The sequence below is a fragment of the Erithacus rubecula genome (genome assembly GCF_903797595.1).
Source record: "Erithacus rubecula genome assembly, chromosome: 27".
NCBI lineage: Eukaryota > Metazoa > Chordata > Aves > Passeriformes > Muscicapidae > Erithacus > Erithacus rubecula.
In genome coordinates this window covers 3893171-3911131 of record NC_136679.1, presented here as the reverse complement: position 1 = coordinate 3911131, position 17961 = coordinate 3893171, and the positions used below count along the sequence as shown (strand labels likewise).

At 55.0% G+C, this 17961-nt stretch overlaps 1 protein-coding gene across 1 annotated transcript; it reads right to left on the bottom strand.

Moving 5' to 3' along the window:
• Positions 1–309: 309 nt before the first annotated feature.
• On the bottom strand, positions 310–17939 carry NMT1 (N-myristoyltransferase 1; the record flags this gene model as incomplete). Its single annotated transcript, XM_079327787.1, has 12 exons — positions 310–1829; positions 2839–2976; positions 3728–3895; positions 4602–4772; positions 5778–5886; positions 6219–6389; positions 7139–7255; positions 7821–7912; positions 8380–8498; positions 10293–10437; positions 11661–11775; positions 17710–17939. The coding sequence occupies 12 exons, from the start codon at positions 17937–17939 to the stop codon at positions 1809–1811; spliced, it is 1596 nt and encodes a 531-aa protein (XP_079183913.1). The 3' UTR covers positions 310–1808.
• Positions 17940–17961: the final 22 nt, after the last annotated feature.

Sequence of the window (17961 nt, the reverse complement as noted above, 5' to 3'; positions counted from 1 at the left end):
AGGACCCAATGGGGTCCCTGTTCCTCGGTGCCACCCAACCTGCTCCTCCCCTCCTTGAGGGGACAGAGATGCTGTGACAACCCCCCCAGCAACAGCCCAGCACAGCCCCACGGGGGTGACATGGGTGACAGCAGCCACCAAATCTCACCAGTCCTGGCCACACTTGATCCCAGCCCCTCTCTTGGTGGTGCCATCACCCTGGAGTCCCTGAGGGGACCCTGCCACCACACACTCCACTGTGCCCAGGTGGGGACACATTCCCAGCCTCTGCTCTGGCACAAGCCACAGTCACAGATTGACACCCCTGGATCAAGCCAGTCGAATAAAGGTTTTATTTTAACAGAGCCTGTCCCAGTGTCCCTGTCACCCCCCGGGCCCACTGTGGGTGGATCAGGGCTGAGCCCATCCCCAAACCAGCGGTGCCCTGGGGAGCTGCCAAGCACCCACGGGTACTGCACCCATGGACACTGGGGGAATTCACTGAAGCAGCCTCAAACCTGCCAGGGGGCCAGGGGGAGGGTCCCATGGGGTGTCCCCCACCCACACCCAGCCTCCCCTAGCCCAGGACAGCAGGGACACAGGAGGGGACACAGAGGTACTTGCATAGGTGACACAGAACCCCGAGCAGGGGTGATGGCACTGCCAGGGGGATGTGATGGGCTCCTGGCTCCCACCGAGGCCCCACAGGTCCGGGCTGGGATGGGCACAGGCTCTCAGTGGTGGTGCCACGGGGTGTGACAGGGACACGCAGGGACAGGGAGGCATGAGAGTGCATAGACGGGGTCTTGGCCTTGGTGTGCAGCTTTGGAAACCTTTGGCTGGGCAGGCAGGAGCATCTCGGAGCTCTGGGTGGACAAGGTTCATGACATGGCAGGAGGCTGTCCGGGCACTCCTTTCCCAGATCTCGATGGGATGAAGGCTTTCCATGGAAACATTTCCTTTCTCTCGGCAGATCCCACAGCACAAGGTGGCAGCAGGAGCTGTGCTGGAGGCACCGGGGGCAGGGGAGGCTGCAGCCCCGGGTGATGCCAATGGCAGGTGTCCATATTCCCACGCTTCCAGAGGAAAGCAGCTGAGCAGAGGCTGCAGGTGTGGCAGTGGAGCATCCCCCGGGGCCCACAGGCTGAGGGGAAGCAGCCCCAGCAGTCTGGGCAGGGCAGGCTGTGCTGGGCACGCTCTGGAGCTCAATCCCCCCGGATCTTCGGGTGCTGCCCCTCTGTTCAGCATCAAGCAGGAAGGGTGGAGTCTCCGTGGCCGGGCAGGAGGTGGGACAAGGCAGCGCTTGCACAAATAGCCCTTTGAAAGGAATCTCCGTGCTCCCGAGCCCGCGGGGAGGGACCTGCTCAACGGAGTCAGGAGCAAACCGGGGACAAAGAGCCGAGCAGGGCAGAGCCTGATGCACCTCGGGGCAGGCAGGAGGGCTTGGCCAGCAGCCACCACGTTGCCACAGCATCAACCTCAGCTGTCCCCACGGAGGAAAGTCCCAGTCCAGCAGCTCAGTGGTGACCTTCAGCAGCCAAATGCAACTCATGGCAGTTGGGAACAGGAAAGATTTAAAATATATATAATATATACTTTTATTATTCACCCGTTAAATCCATTATATGCCAATCATGATCTAGTTTCAGCAGTTACATTCCCTTGATCATGTCTCTATGAGATGCAGTTAAATCAAACAAGGAGACAGCTGATGGCAGCGGGGGCGGCTCCAGGCCCCCTCTCCTGGCGTGGGTCTGGCTTTGGCAGAAAGGATGAGGGCAGCACCTCCACAGGCCTGGCTCCTCCACGCTCTCCTGGCAAGGGCTCCCTTACTGCAGCACCAATCCAACCTGGCAGCAATGCAAACAGGGGTCAGGATGTGTCCTCTGCTCCGTTCCCAGCTCTGGTGGGCACAGCTGGGAGGGCTCAGTGCTGCCTCTGTGGTTTCCCCAGTGGCTCTGGGATCTTTGAGAGCAGCAAAGCCCTGGCTTTGGGGCTGAATGGGCACACAGGCCCTGCCCAGCTCTGATCTGGGAGGTGACCAATGTTTGGGGTGTGACAAGCTCCCTCAGGTTGTGAGACAGCCTTGATTCATGAGCCAAGGATGTTTCTCAGCTCATGAGTAGAGGGTGGAACACCTCTCCTACCAGTTGGGGCTGTTCAGCCTGGAGAAGGCTGCAGGGAGGCCTTAGAGCTCCTTCCAGTGCCAAAAGGGGCTCCAAGAGGGACTTTGGACAAGGACCTGGAGTGACAGGACAAGGGGAAATGGCTTCCCACTGCCTGCAAGTGTCTTAGGCCAGGTCACTCCAGGATAGTAGAAGGTGTCCCTGCCTGTGACAGGGGTGGAACAAGGTACTCTTCTAAGGTCCCTTCCAACCCAAACCATTCCATGATTCTGTCACTTGGGAGAAGCTGCTTCCCAAGAGCCTGGTCCCTGGCCATGTCCCTCTGCAGGCAGCTGGCACTGCAGGGGACTCTCCAGGACATGCTGGTGGCCAGTCATGGCTCTGACCCAGGGGACCCTGAGGCAGCCCCACTAGAGGAAACATTCCCAGCATCAGGCTCTCCCACCCCCCAGCTCTCCCAGCAAAAGAAGGGATTGCTGACACCTCCTGGGGCTTCCTAGGAGGCTCAGTAGGCAAGGGAGACTGACTTAGGGCACAGGGCTTGTGCCCAGAGACAGACCTGGCTTCAGGGAACCAAAGCCCTGTGAGTGCCATGAAGGCATTAATTAGCTGTTAAGAGATTAATTAGCTGTGATGTAGCTGGGCAGGTTCTAGTTCTCAAGCCCCATGTGTGGCTGACTGCAAACCCATGTCCCCAGGGCTTTGGGATGAGACCCCTCCCCACAGCACTGACCTTCTCTGGTGCCATGCTGGGACACTTCCAATTGTACAGGTAATACTGCAGGTTCCCATCCCCGATCCCAAACTTCAGCTTCTCCAGGAAGGTTTTGTTTTCCATGAGATCCAGTGCATTGAAGACATCAAATCCTTTCTGCACAGGGAGACATGAAGCCATCAGTTCCTGTTTTTGTGCTGGGAAGTTCCACTCACTTGTGAGCAGTCTGGCCCCCTTTCCTGCCTGCTTTGAATCCCAGAAAAAGGGGCTCCAAGAGAGACTTTGGACAAGGACCTGGAGTGACAGGACAAAGGGAAATGGCTTCCCACTGCCTGCAAGTGTCTAAGGCCAGGTCACACTCCAGGATAGTGGAAGGTGTCCCTGTCTGTGACAGGGGTGGAACAAGGTACTCTTCTAAGGTCCCTTCCAACCCAAACCATTCCATGATTCTGTCACTTGGGAGAAGCTGCTTCCCAAGAGCCTGGTCCCTGGCCATGTCCCTCTGCAGGCAGCTGACACTGCAGGGGACTCTCCAGGACATGCTGGTGGCCAGTCATGGCTCTGACCCAGGGGACCCTGAGGCAGCCCCACTAGAGGAAACATTCCCAGCATCAGGCTCTCCCACCCCCCAGCTCTCCCAGCCTTGGTGTCCTCACCCTCAGGACTGTTTGCTGCAGGACATGAGCAACACCTGAGCTCAGCTCACAAGCTGCAAGGTTCGAGGAACCCCTGCATCCCTCTCCTGGGTGGCAGATCCTTTTGCATTTGGATTTCTCTAGTCCTGGGAACAAGCCCTTCCCACAAACCCAAGAGTGGCCAGCCTGCTCTGCTGCCCAGTGAGTTTCCTGGAGAGCTGCTGTGAGCTGCCCAGGGCCAGGACAGTGCCAGCCCAGCGTGGCTGCCTCACCGACTTGGCGAGGATGAGCGCGTCACTCATGAGGTCCATCAGAGGCGTCTTGGTGTGAACGTTGTAGAAGGAATAAGCAGCTTTCAGGCTCTTGTGAGTCGGGTGGTTCATGATGGTGGAGGGCAGTGTGTAGAAGCTCAGGAAGTCTGTCACCTCTCCTGGGGCACTCTGCAAGGCAGAAGTGACATCACAACGTGTCAGGCTGGGATAAAGCCTGACCAGAGCCTCAGAGGGGCTCTGCCAGTTGGAGACTCCAGGGCACCATCCTCCAACAAATTCCCATCCCAGAGGGGCATGGAGCTCCTCCCTGATTGTGGAGACCCTAAGAGTCAAACATTTATCCTTAAGAAAAGCCTTCTTAATTAATAAAGAAAGGGAGAGTCATGGAGACCCTAGAAGGCATTCCCTAGCTAGGGAAACACAAGAGGCTTCTCCCACAGCAAGCCCTGTTCTGTCATGCCAATGTACCCCTGTTCTGCTCCCTGGGCTGGCCCCTTGTCTCCTCCCTGTCCCTCAGTCTTTTGGTCACTCTCACCCTGTTTCCCCATTGGTTTCCATGTCCTAACCCCACCCTTGTCCCACCCCCATGTCCCCTGGTAACTGGTCTCTGATGTTCCCCCATCCCAAAGACCAAGGTACTTGAACCAGACCCTCAGCACAAAGTGCCCCCTTTTTGCCTTTCCCTCTGAGCCTGGACTGTCCATGCACATGGCTGAAATAAACATCTCTGTAAAACCCTTGCAAAAGCCCTTCCTGCTTCTTTACCTGTAAACACCTTAACAGCTACCCAGCCCACAACACCTGATCACTCCCACAGCTGCAGCAGAGGCAGAAGCCCAGGAAAACACCCCTCCCATCCTGCTCCTCTCCTCACCTCTACCACGAAGGTGTCAATGATGTTCTCCTGAGGTACAAACCAGTGCTCCACCTCCTCTCTGCTCATCACAGGGGTCAGGTGGAACTGCTTCAGGTACTCAGTCAAGAGCTTGTGCACAGCAGGGATGTCCTTGTGCTCCATGGGCCGCAAGCCAGGAGTCTTGGGAGTCTGCAGAAAGTGGGACAAGTTGTTTTGTTGCTTGCACAGTGGTTTTCATCACCCAAGGGCTCTCCAACCAGCAGCACAGGGACACTCTCTGCTTAGATCAGCCCATTTTCAGCCCCCAGCCCTGCGTGCCCAGCAAAGATGGATGTGATGGGCTGTGACACTGCTGGCAAAGATCACAGAGAGCACAGCATGTCCCAAATCCCCACGTGCCAGGTCAGGTCCCACTGGAAGTGATCCCCTACCCACTCACAACATAAACTCTGCTTCCCTCCAGGTTCCTGTTGCCACTCACAGCATGCACAGGGAGGCATGTCCCAGGCTCTACAAAATGTTATTCCCAGTTGGCCTCAATTACTAATCTAGGGTTGGGATGGCCCAGCAAGCCCAGATCTGCTCTGGGGCTGAGTTTCTGTGAAAAAACCAGTAGCTCCAGCCCAGCAACTGCTGTCTGTGTGGCTGTGGGAGGCAGGAGCTGGGAGCTGCCCAGCATGAAAGCAAAACTTTCCACCCCAAAGGGGCAGCTCTGGCTGACAGAAAGGAGCCAACAAGGTCGGGGAAGGTGCTGGCAATTATAATGCAGTTTGTTTCTTTCTCTTCCATCTCCAGCTGAGGAACTTCCCCAGCAGGACAACTGCAGTGCCAGAACTGATCAGTGTGACTGAAGAATGAGGGACTAACCCAATCCAAGGTCACACTGAGGCTGTGTTTGGACAGATGAAGGCTGTCACATCTGCCTGCTCGTTTTACCAGGACGACAGGGCTATGACTCACCAGCAAACAAAAGCTCACAGGGTCCTCTAACTGCAAGAATTTGCCCTTAAAATGCAGGTACTCAGGCAAAAATACATAAAGATTAAATAAAGTACAACTGCTTGACAGAGTCATTTACTACATGGAACAAACCCTGGGTCTCCAGGCAGAGGGCTTGACCTCAACCAAGACATCTGTGCCTCTCCCCCTGCCCAGGAGGAGCAGCTGCTGAGCTCTGCCCCAGCTCACACCCACCTCGGGCAGGCGGTAAAGCTTGGTGGTGCGTTGCATAGTCATGTTCCTGCTCAGGTGGGAGAACTTGACCTCGATGAGCTTCCGAGGGTTCAGGGAGCGGTGCCAGTACCTGTGGGAACACACTGCCACTGGGAGCTCGCTCTGGGGCAGGGGGCAGCTGCAGGTTCCTGTGGCTGCCACAGGGCAAGTGAGAACATCAGCCACAGAGAGAAACAAGGTTCTGAAATACTTGTGCTGCCAAAGCCTCCCTGCCTGTGTTACATGAGCAGCTTTAGCAAAGCCACTGCACTTAATCCTGGAAGGACAGTGTGGGAGGAGAAGCCTGGGCTGGGATTTCTCTCTGCTGTCCTGGGGAATCCCACACACACTACTGGCCACAGAGGGGACCACGGGAAGGGAAGGTCTGCAGATAGAAATTCTGGGAGAGCCACAGACACTCACCTACAAGTCCCCACAGGCTTTGGCAGCACCACTCCTGCAGTGTAAACAGCCTGGAAGATTCCCTCTAGATGCACCCTCCGTGTGATCTCACGGATCAGAACCGGAGCCACCCGTTTGGAGCGCAGCTTTTTGTGGACACACAGGAAGTTTATCTCCACCATCTTCTTCTCTCTTGGGGAAGAAACAATGCAGAGCATGAGGCTTGACTGTCCTGACCTGGGAGGATCAGACCAACGCCCTAGGCAATCTACCTCCAAGCCCCTTCAAGGGAATGAGGAGTCAACACCTCAGGGAAGGGGCAGGGACTGGGTTTGGAGAACCCTCCCTCAAGCTGTTAGCCAGGGATTCCCAGGGAAAATGGTCTGAATCTGTGTCAGGGGAGTATCAGGTTGCATATTGGGGAAAGGTTCTTGCCCCAGAGGGTGGCTGAGCACAGTCCAGGGAATCTCCTGCCCAGGGAATGGTCACAGCCCCAAGGTTGCCAAAGGTCCAGGAGAGTTTGGACAATGCTCTCAGGCACAGAGTGGATTGTTGGGCTCCCCTGTGCAGGGCTAGGACCTGGACTGGATGACCCTTGGAGATCTCTCCCAGCTCAGGATATTCTATGGATTCTACATTCTAGAATTCTACATCTCTATCTAGCCCTGGATGATTATTGTAAGCCAGACCTCTAAGTTAACCTACCTCATTGAGGAAAACAGCCTTTTCAGTGGTTAACTACAAGATGTCCCTGCCCAGAACCTCCCTGTCAACCCTTAAATATCCCCCATCCTTCCTTCCAAGCAGCAAAACACCTCCAAAGCTGAAGGGTGCAGGTCTGGCTGTGGGCTGTGAAGGACAGTGTAGCCAGACCCCTTTTCCACTCCCACAGAGCCCCATGTGTCAGCAAGGGGCAGGATGAGAAATGCAGCAGCACTCACGTGTCATAGATGTGGATGGTGGCTGGAATGGCGCTGATAAATCCCACCAGCTTCTTGCTGGAGACCACTCGGACCCCACAGTGCCACTGGGGCAGCCAGCCCGGGGGACGCAGTGCCCTGGGGAGGGGACACACCTCAGAGTCACCTCCCAGCCAAAATCCCTGCTGTACCTGCTCCTGCTGGCCACCCTGAGCCCAGCTTGCTGGCAAGAGGATGAGAGAGTGACAGTGATGTGACAAGGATTGCTGGGATCCAGGGCAATTCCTGCACCCCACAGCCAGTCCTTATGAGGGATACAGGAGGAAATCTCTGTTCAGAGAAAACAGCAGCTCTGCTGCAACAGGATTCCAAGGGTAATTGCTGACAGCTGCCTTCATCCCACAGCTCCAGGGCACTGAGGAATGCCTCAGCTACTGGGATTTTCACAAACACTTGAGAGATCAAACCAAAGAGGAAAAAAGTCCATTTTTAAGCTCCTGTATCTGGAAGGAGCCAGAGGCAAGCAGGGCTGGGTGACAGCCCCTCTCACCGTGTCCCTGGGACACTGCACACAGTGACAGATGGGGAAGGGACACTTCAGGAAGAAGGGAGATGGGATAAGCAAAGGCAGCTGCAGCCCTGTCACTGAGATCAGGCTTGTCAGCATCCCCCAGCCCTGCTCTGCACTCCTGGTGCCACTCACCACAGCAGGAACTCAGGCGAGTAATCGAAGCGGAACATGTTGTCATCGTCCTCCACGTAGTTCTCGTTGAGCAGGGTGTAGAGCTCCTTCAGCTGCAGCAGCACAGAGCACAGAGGTTAAGGAGGGTACTCAGCCACCAGCTGCCCCAGGATCCTCAACACTTCATGTGTGGCACACAGGGCACATCCCCCTGCACTGGGGTCATGGACCAGTGCCACCCAGAGCAGAAGGAGCAGCAGGACACAGGTAAACCCTGTGTCATCTCCCAGGGAGGTGGGTCAGGCTCTAAAGAGTCTTCCTACAGGAGAACTCTGGGTTTCAGGTATCCTTATATCCCCTTGAAAAAGCCAGGCCAAACTGCCCAACCTGGGATGGGTAAAGGGAACTGCAGTGGGTGGAGTCAGACCCATCCAAGCCCAAGGAGATGGTGTGACAGAGCCAGAGTCACCTGCTGTGCTGAAGGACGTGTTTCCATCCCCAAAACCATCTCCAACAGCCCAAGCACTGAACTGCCAACCAAGACACTCCAACCTGCTCATGCTGAGCTGCCTGTACTCACCACACCTCTATCCCCCAGGTCCAGGGCATCCCAGGTGAAGCCCTGGGGCAGGGTGTAGGGCTCCTGGCGGATATTGTCCTTGTCTGGCTCCACTGGGCCATGGGTGTTCACCACCTCTCCTGTAAGGCAGAGCAGGGAGCCATGAAGAAGTTCTCTGCTGTGTGAGGCAAATCCTCCACAACACCTCAATCTGCTGTCCAATGTGCCTCATGTCCCCCAGCCCTGCAGTGGCAGACAGGGACTGGCACTTCACCCAGCCAATTCAGGACATGACAATGGGCAGGGAAACAAAACTCCTTCCAGGGCAGTGCTGGAGCCCATCAGGTGACCAAACACAGCCACAGCTACATCCTCCAACTCCACACATGATACCTGATCCTTCCCCATCCCCACAATCCCAGCCTGGGCCAGCACTTTCCCGTGAGCCTCTCCATGGGATGGTGATCTCCTGCCAGCTCTGGCCACTGCCACTTGGCAAGTGTCAGTTTCCTGCCCACTGTGCCTAAAGAAGAGCTGCAGTGAACAACACAAGTTTTGTTGTAAAACCACTGACTCCTCAAGGCCCTGATTCAGCCAGGAGATGTCAGCTCAAGCACTGGCTTTCTTGGGGATGTCAGTCCAGCAGCATCACTTCAGTGCTGCCAAGAAAGTGAGTTGTGCTAATCAGGAATTCCCTTAAAAAGGCATTGAAAAGGTTTCCAAGCAATGGGGAGGTGATGAAAGCCTGCAGCAAAAACTTCCCCCATCACACCCACCCCAAGCAGCTTCCAGAAACACTCACCCCTGGCTGCCCTCTCTGTTTGGAGCAGGTGTTGAACTGTTTTGAGATCTGGCCCCAAAAATCCCACAGCACTTCTGTTATCCAGCCCTAAATAGCCCTGTGTCCCTAATGCTGTGTGCCAGAGCATGCCAGGACCACGAGGAGTGCTGGGACAGGAGAGTGGCCAGCAGCCAGGCACAGCCACCACTCTGCTGTTGGGAGGAATGAGCTGCTTTGTGCCTCCCACTCCCCAGGAGACACCTTCCACCCTTAACCCAGGGTTTTCCCAAGCAGAAATGATGTCTCCCATGTCAAGCATCCTTGGAAAAAAGGGCAAATGCAAGATCAGGCTCTGCTGTCTCACATGACAAAGTGCCATCTCACTGTGATTTTCCCAACTTAAAGCTGAGATTGTTGCTCCCAGGAAAGTTTTTGAGACCCAAAAAGGCCTAAGAGTGGTGTGGACAACATGCAGTGGGGATCAAACACTGCACCTGCAGCAAAAGGGACACAAAGGGAAGTATTTTCCATTAAGGGACACACAAAACCATGAAGGGAAATACTGAAGAGCAGTAAATTTGAAGCCATGACAAGTTTTGGATAAATCTATAAACTGTAGGCTTGGACTCACTCTCAGGGATGTGACAGCTCAGCACTGCACCTGCTTCCCAGAGCTGCTCCCAGCACATCCAGCCCCAACTCACCCCAAATTCCCCTTCCCACCAAGGATCCCTGCCTGGGAAGCTCCAGCCTCCAGGAAGGGGAGAGCTGGACAGCTCCAAGTTCACAGAATGTGGCAACACCACACATGAAACTTGGGTACAGAGGGCTGGGGAGACCCAACTGCAGGGCTAAGGGCTGGATTAAGGGATGCACAAATGCAGGAGGCAGCAGGTCAGATGTCTGAAGTGGTTCCTTGTCCCTCTGTATCACCTGAAGTGCTTGCACAGCTCTTCAGACTCTCCCCATCCACTCAGCCCACGTTGCTGAATGGTGGAGAAGTGGTTTTGGTGCTTTTGAAGCCCAGGCCAGGCAGGGACTCACTTGGTGGCCACAGATCAGCATTTCCAGGCTTCTCTGAGGGCTTCTGGAGCAGCAAGGGGACCACAAGGCCTCCCCCAGGGCCCACAGGACATCAAGGGGCTGCTCATACCTAACTTGGGCACTGGCTGTGTGTCCCAGAACTGGTAGCTCCTCTTGCTGGCTTCCTCCATGGTTTTGGCAGGGCCCTGACCCACAGAGAAGAGCTCAATGGCTTTTTGAATCTCCTGGATCCTCTCAGCAGGTAAAGAGTTCACCTGAGGGCAGAAGAGGAGGGTGAAAAGACAAAATGAGTAAGCTGAGCCAGGTCTGTATGTGGGCTCTCATTAGGGGAACCTGGAGCTGATCCTGTTGTGGGGTGCTGCCTGGAAAGGGAGAGCAGGCAGGAACCTCCCTTCCCATCCTCCATCCTGACAGAATGGATGAGCCCTTTCACCAGCCACTCACCTAGATCTGAATTCTAGGTACTCCTAGAACAAAGGGGATGGAAGAATTTTCTGAAAATGCTTTAAGCTTCAGTTAAGTGGGTGCTGTGAGCCCCAGGAGCAAACCTCCCCACCTGACATGCTGCAGAGACAGATGGATCAACCCACACCCAGCACTCAGGATTCCTTCAGTGGCTTTTCTCTCTCATTGTTCAGCCTTCTCCCTCTAAGCTGGATCTGTATCCACAAACTGCAGCTTCCAGAGGAGTCCCTAAACACCAGGGACTGGGACAAGGCAGAGAGGTTGAGTCAAGATGAAAGACACTTTCATCCTCCTCTTCCTCAGGGTGGATGGCTCTGCACTGAATTCCCAACCCCAGATCTGATCCCTGAGGAATTTAGTTTGAAAAACACAAAGCCCCAATTTAAAGCTCTGCACGGTCAGATGGACAAAATATTCAAAATATTTGGACAGGAACTGGGCATCAGACAGAAAAGAGTCTGTGCTGAGTGTGTCCTCTGCCACAGGACCAGAGGGGACAAGAGGGCCAGGAGGGTCAAACCCTGTGTATCCCATGCTGCTTCCCAAATCACTGGCTGCTGGAGAGGATCAGGCAAAGCCCAGAGGGATAAGACAGACCCTGCTCTCTCCAGCTGCTGTTCTTGTGATCATCAAGCAAAAAATCAACAGCAGCAGATGTCAGCACTGTGCTGCTGCAGGCAGGACCTGGAGCTGGCAGGTGGCAGCTCCTGCCTGTGACAGGCAGCTGGTGTCTGGGAAAAATGGAGGAGCCAGTCTGACCCTGGAGCTGGCTGGGATATCCAGCCAAGGACTGCATTATCCCCAGAGTGCTGTGCAAACACCTTCTGCACCAACAGGAATTCCCACACATGGAGCCAGGCTGGGAAATCACTTTAAATATGAAGATTTTTAGCAACCAAAAGCCTAAAAACAGGGCTGGGAATTCTTTCCTTGGCTAAGTAACACTGGGGAGGTTTGGGATGGGGCTGGCTGTTGTGGGGGGGGGCCAGGATTGCAGGAAGGGGCTTGTCACCTTCACTGGCTGGTCCTGAGCCTGGTCGGGTTGGTCTCCTCCTCCTTTCTCTTTCTTCCGTTTGGGTTTCTTTTTCTTCTTTTTGGCTCCACTGTCATTTGCTGGACTCAGGCCCCTGGGGAACACAAGAAACATCATTGGAGCCTTGGGGTTTTCATGTGGGAGGGCATTTGTTTGGTTTCTGAGGCACTCCAAAGAAAATGCAGGCTCCCTGCTGAGTCCAAGTCTCCAGGAAGGGGAATGCTCTGTGCACAGAGGGAGCAGCCAAGCACCCACCCCAGGGCACAGAACTCCCTGTGAGCTCCCAAAAATGGACCAGCACCAACACCTCCCACCCCACAGGTCTGCTGGGCAGTGGGGACTGTGCCCTGCCCTGCAGGATATCCCCACTGTCACATCACCCACTCTGCCACTCGTGCCCAATACACCCTGTGGAGTGGTGGGATGCCCAGCTTTGCCTTTTTCCTCTTCTCCAAGCACAAGGACAGATGTGGCAGCAGCAAACACTGGTTCAGCCCCAGGGATAAGGCCCCACAGCCAGAGTTCAGGCACCACAGAGTGGTCCCTGGCCAAGGAAACTGTGCCAAATGTCACCTCACCTGCAGAGGTGATGCTCTAGGGAGATGAGGCTGTTAATTGGAAAATTATTGTCTTGTTATGCTGGAGTTGAAAAATTGAGAGTGAGGAGCAAATCTGTGGGAGTGCAGGGTGGGAAGTGCCTATACCAGGGCACAGCTCCTCCTTCCACAGATGCAGGGCAGCCCTGGGCATCCAGATCAGGAGCATGCCTGAACAGCTGCTGGTGTGAAACCCCTTACTGAGCCTGGCCTTTGTTCCAGCAGCATCCTGGTGCCAAAACACAGGAGAGGTGCCTGCTCCCAGCATGGCAGATGGGATCTCATGATGATGATCTTGTGACCCTGCATGGGATGGCCTGACACAGGACAGGCTACAGGCAAAAGACAGGGAGAGCTGGGAGCTGGCTACAGCCTCTGACACAATCATGGTTCAGGGGGAAATTCAATCCTGGAGAGGCTGGAGCAGGTCTGAGTGGAGGGATGAGAGGGAAAAAGGAGGAGGACAGGGCCAGGAGAGCTTTGCCAGCTGACAGCACATGAGGAATCTCCTGCAGAGAAAGCTGGGGGGCAGAGGGTGCCAGCACATGGCTCAGCTCTGCCCTGCCCCTCAGTGCTGCCCAATGGGGTCAGGATACATTTGTACTCCACAACAGAGCTGTGCCCTTCCTTGCACCCAAAACAACTCTCACAGCAGGAACAACCCCACAGATCTGACCTGCCCAGAGCCACCAGCCTGGAATCTCCCCACAAAAGCACTGCTCATTTCTGCAGCAGTTTAACATCTTTACCAAACACAAGATAGTGGTGAAGAGGGTGGAGCAGGAAAAAAAGAAGAAACGTGTTGGAAAATATGTTGGAGCAGCATCCAGCTATTTATTTCAGCAAGGCCAGAACAAGAAGGAGCTGGGAGGAGAATAGAGTTTGCAGAAATGCAAGTGGAAAGTGTCCCTGACCAAGGAAGGGGGGTGGAACTGGATGATCTTCAAGGTCCCTTCCAACCCAAGCACTCTATGTAATCCCTGGGCTGAGCAGTAAGAAGGTTATGAAACTAGGGAAAAGTGGATGGGGAAACATTTTTTGAGGGATGAAGCTGTGAGATGCCTGTGGATGTAGAAAACCAACATGATGGGCTGCACTGCCCCGGGGAGCAGAGAGGGATGGTTTGCAGGACATGGAGCTGCTGCCTGGGGAAGCTTTTCCTCTGGATAAAACCTGAACAGCAGCAGAGACTGTACACAGCACATGCCAGGGAAAAGGATTCCCATCTATCAGCAGGAACACCAGGAGATGGGAAGCATTCCTGGCATGGGAAGAAGCAGTGGTTCAGGGTGAGCTGCTCCACAAAAGGGGGTGAAGAGAAGCCCCCCTGCTCTTCTCCAGAACAGAATGAAGGGGAGCAGGGAGAGGAGCAGGAGCAAAGCAAGGAGCACAGGGATGGCTCAGCACAGGGCTGCTGAACCATCCCTGTGGGGAATCTCACCTTCCCTCCCACTGCCAGGAAAGGGCTTTGCCTCCACTCAGGAGATGCTGCTTGGACATGACAGCAGCAGCAATCCCAGCACAGTGCTGCTGACACCACTATTGATTTCAGTGACAAATGCACCATGGCTTTTTTAACTCTCTGGGGAGGAGAACAGGCAGATCCTGGCCACACTGAACTCCTGTGATGAGCAAAGCCACCTTGGAGCTGCAATAAACACATCCAAACTGCTTCCTATAAATTTGAACACCACAAACTGAAAGCACCAGAACAGTTTTTGAGAGCACCCCAAGGGCTGACACTGGAAGTTGCCGTGTCCAAAAGGGGCAGACACGTGTTCCCAGCTCACCTGCACATTGGGATGCTGCAGGTGTCAGTTGTGACAGACAAAATGCTCCCCTCATACTCTTTTGGCATCACTTTGCTTCATAAATTAGAGCTGCCAACTCTCAGCTTGGTGCTAATGAGCTCAGCCCAACCACGCCGGGCTCGCAGGTGAAAGTGCTGAGAAAATTCCTCCCTGATTTATGAGCAAAGCTGTCCTGACCTGGGAGAAATCAGGGTGGCAGAAGGTGGGATAAGGTTTTGCATTCCAGGTGGCATGGCCTGGGGAAGGGCCCTGCTCCAGCCAGGAGATGAAAACCAACCTGGCAGAGAAGTCACCAGCATACAGGAAAATGCTGGAAAACCTGAAGGTCCCACTCACTACACCCAGAGAAACAACAATTACAGGTATTTTCTATTTTAAATCTATTTAGGAAAGCCAATGTCTTCTTTCTCCAGAGTAGCTGCACCCTCCAGATATTTCCCAAATTAATGACAATGCCCACTGTGCTGCACAAGCCACCACCATCCAAAATCTCAGCTACTGCAGCTGGTGTGACCCACAAAGCCAAGAGGGATGGAGCAGTTTTACCCCCAGGAAGGGAGAGCTGCCAGCCCAGCTCAATTCCAACAGCCCACAGCCTTCCCAGCTGCACTTAAGGCCTTTTTCCTCCCATATCCCTTTCCATTCTGAGGTGCACTGAGAGATGAAGTAGCTGGAGAAAGGCACCTTGGCTGCACTGTGCAAAACATCTCCCAGTTTCCTGGGGGATCACCATGGTCTCTTTTCTGGCTAAGGAAAACATCTTTCCCTTCTCCAGGGAAAGGCGTCCCCACCATCAGGGTGATAACTTAGCTCTCCAATTCCTCCTTTCCTGTTACCATGTGGCTCCTTGAGTTGAAGGCAAAGGCACCAACACCAACCACTACCCAAAAAACAACACCTGTAACCCGAGGACCTTGAAAACAGATTTTGGGAAGCACTTGAAGACATCAGCCAGGCTTGTCCAGGGTGAGACCTGCTCAGACTGACTGTGCTCCACCAGCTCAACTCCTCAGAGGCAGGAAAACAGCAGACTCAGCCAGTAGCAAACTGGTGCTCAGCACCCACATATGGGTGTTCCCACTGTATTCCCAAAGCTGAGGGAGGAAGCACAAGGGGAACAACTCCAGTTGTGGGCAGCTCCCTCAGCCTGATGGAGGCTGAAAGTGTCAGATGAGAAGGAGTAGATCCCTGCTCTTATTTAGGTGCTGGAAAATCCTTCTGCCATCCCAGGGGCTAATCAGGCATGGTGCTTAGGCTGTAATCTCTGTAATCTCGTTAGGGGCTGTGGCAGGGAGGAAGAGAGGATCTCCAGATGGCAGAGCTCAGCTCCCAGAGCCCAGCATGCCACCACTGTGCCCCCTACACCTCCAGCAACCCCACATGGTGGAGCTCAGTGCTTGTCCCAGGAACCCTTCCCGTGCCTAAGTGCAGGCAGGGATTGTCAAACCCAGAGCTGTTCCTCTGGAAAAGCCCCTCTGCCCCCTCACACCTCACCCAGAGACAGCCCAGCTGTGCCACAGGGTACTCCCAAACTCTTCCTGCCTGGAACAGCTTCCCTGGGTGGCTTTGACAACAACAGGACCATTGCACAGGACTGGGACATTCCAATTCTTGCTGTCACCACTGCTCTCACAGCCTGTGAGGTGACAAATGCCATGCAACACTCCTGCCTTTCCAGAACTAGGGAATGAATCCTCCACAGCCACCAGGGACATAGCAGAAGCTCTCTCCACACAAAGGGAAATAAGAAAAAGAACAAAGTGGGATTATTTTCTTTGGAAAATCAGCTTGGATAGCCACAGCAGAGAGCAGTGCAGCCACTTCCCAGTGCTGACACAGGACTGAGGCTGAGGAAACTCAATTCCTCTTTCCTGTCCTTAAAAGGAAAGCAGTACTACTTTCACTAAGCATACTTTTGTGTTTTAAACCTCAATGCCAAGATCAGTGACTCCCAGCACAAACTGGCACAGGCAGGGCTCTGAGTGTGTCCCTACCAACCCTGGCAGCTCAAAGCCCTTCCCCTGCCCTGTTTTTGGGGACAGTGTCACTGGGGTGACAGGCAACACTCCCACACCCCGTGTAATGGGATGGTATGGAATCAACAGAATTAATGACTGTGCAGCCAGGAAGAAAACAAACTATCCTCCTTCCCATCACTTGGTCTCTCCCTGGTGGGTCCTTGGTGGGTTTTGGGGGTTACAGCAGATTTGCCAGGGAGCTCCAAAGCCTCCCTGCCTCACTCTCCTTATGGCTGCACCCACCAACCACACTTCTGGTATCCAAACTATTTCCTACTGAATATTGTCCAGGCTGCTTGTGGTATCCCAGCTCCTTGAGGTGGCCAGTGATGCCCACGCCAGGACCCAAGGAGGGCTCCAGAACACACCTTTTCCTGGCACTGGGCAGGAGGAGCTGCTGGGCTGGGGAGCAGCAGTGATTGAGCACCACGTCTCCTCCGCTCAGCTCTGGCTTCCACAAACCTAATCATGTCAGAGGGAAAGAAAATAAAAATCTCCCCAAGCACAGCTAAACCGATTAAACTGAGACACGGTGCCACACCCGGGAGGCAAATGAAATATAAATGGGCAGCTGTGCTGTCATAAAAAAAGCCTCTGTGATATTTCTTGTGTGACCTTTTATTCGCTTTGGTTCCTGGGCAGGCGATACTGCCGATGGAAAGCTGCTGATGGAGGGAGAAGGGCTCTGCAAGCACATGGTCTCTGCTCTGCAGGGCCAGGTGAGCAGGAAGAGCTCAGCGAGGTTCAGGTGCAGCAAGAACAAAGTGCAAAACCGCCGGAAATCTTTGAAAAGCCACACATTGAGGTTCCCATTGCCAGCAGGAATGAGGACGAAGCCTCTCCTGCAAATGCCAGGCATGGTGAGGCAGCTCTGCACCGTATTAATTAAGGCAGTGAGTAATGAAGGTGCTACGTTAAATATTCTAGCTCTTCCCTACTGATAAGGACCTGCCTCGCTGCCTGTGCTCGCTCCCTGCCTTGTTGTTGTTATTCCACCATTCCATACCTCTGGAGCCTCAGCTCCGCCGACCACGAGACCACGTAGGCAGACCTTTGCAAAACCCTGGGCTGTGTTTAGGATAACGACGGGATGAGTGTGCAGAAACCCGGGATTACTCCAGGGCACGGGGATGCCACACGCTCCCGAAAGCAGGATCAGGCATCCAACCACGCTGGGTGTCACCGCGGGGATGGAGATGCCACGAATGGGCTGAGGCTTGTGCGGGAGGGCAGAGGGAATGTGAGGAGACACACCCTAACGCAAAGCCAGGAAAAACTGCTAACTGGGCTTTTTTTTGCCCTAAAAAGGCACTGGCGGCCCCGTCCCGACGGCCCCACAACCACCGCATCCGTCACCCATCCACGCCACGGCCGCGCCCGACCCTGCTGAGCTTCGGACACGCTCCCGCAGCGGGTGTGAATGGGCGCCAGCGGCGCCGCCCCCCCCACCAGACTGACCGGCGCCCCGACCAATCACTGCCCGCGATGCTGCCCAGCGACCAATCAGCGCACCGCAGGGGCGGGGGGCCTCTCACTTCCCGGCCGCTCCTCGCCTCAATGGGCCCGGCCGCCGCCGTGGCACGCGGTCCCGGCCGCCGCTCACCCCCGGTTGGAGCCATGCTCCGCCTCGTTCTCGCAGTCACTGCAATGCTCGTGGTCGTTCTCCTCCACCGCCGGCCGCGGAGGCCTCGCCGGTGGCCGCCTCACTGCTGTCTCACTGTCGTCCGCCATCTTGAACGGGACCTCCGCGCGTGCCGCACCTCCGCAACAAAGCGCGCCGCGATTGGGCGTCGGGCCGCGAGGCATGCCGGGAGTGGTAGTCTGCGTGGGCATGCCGGGGGCCGGGCTGCGCCGA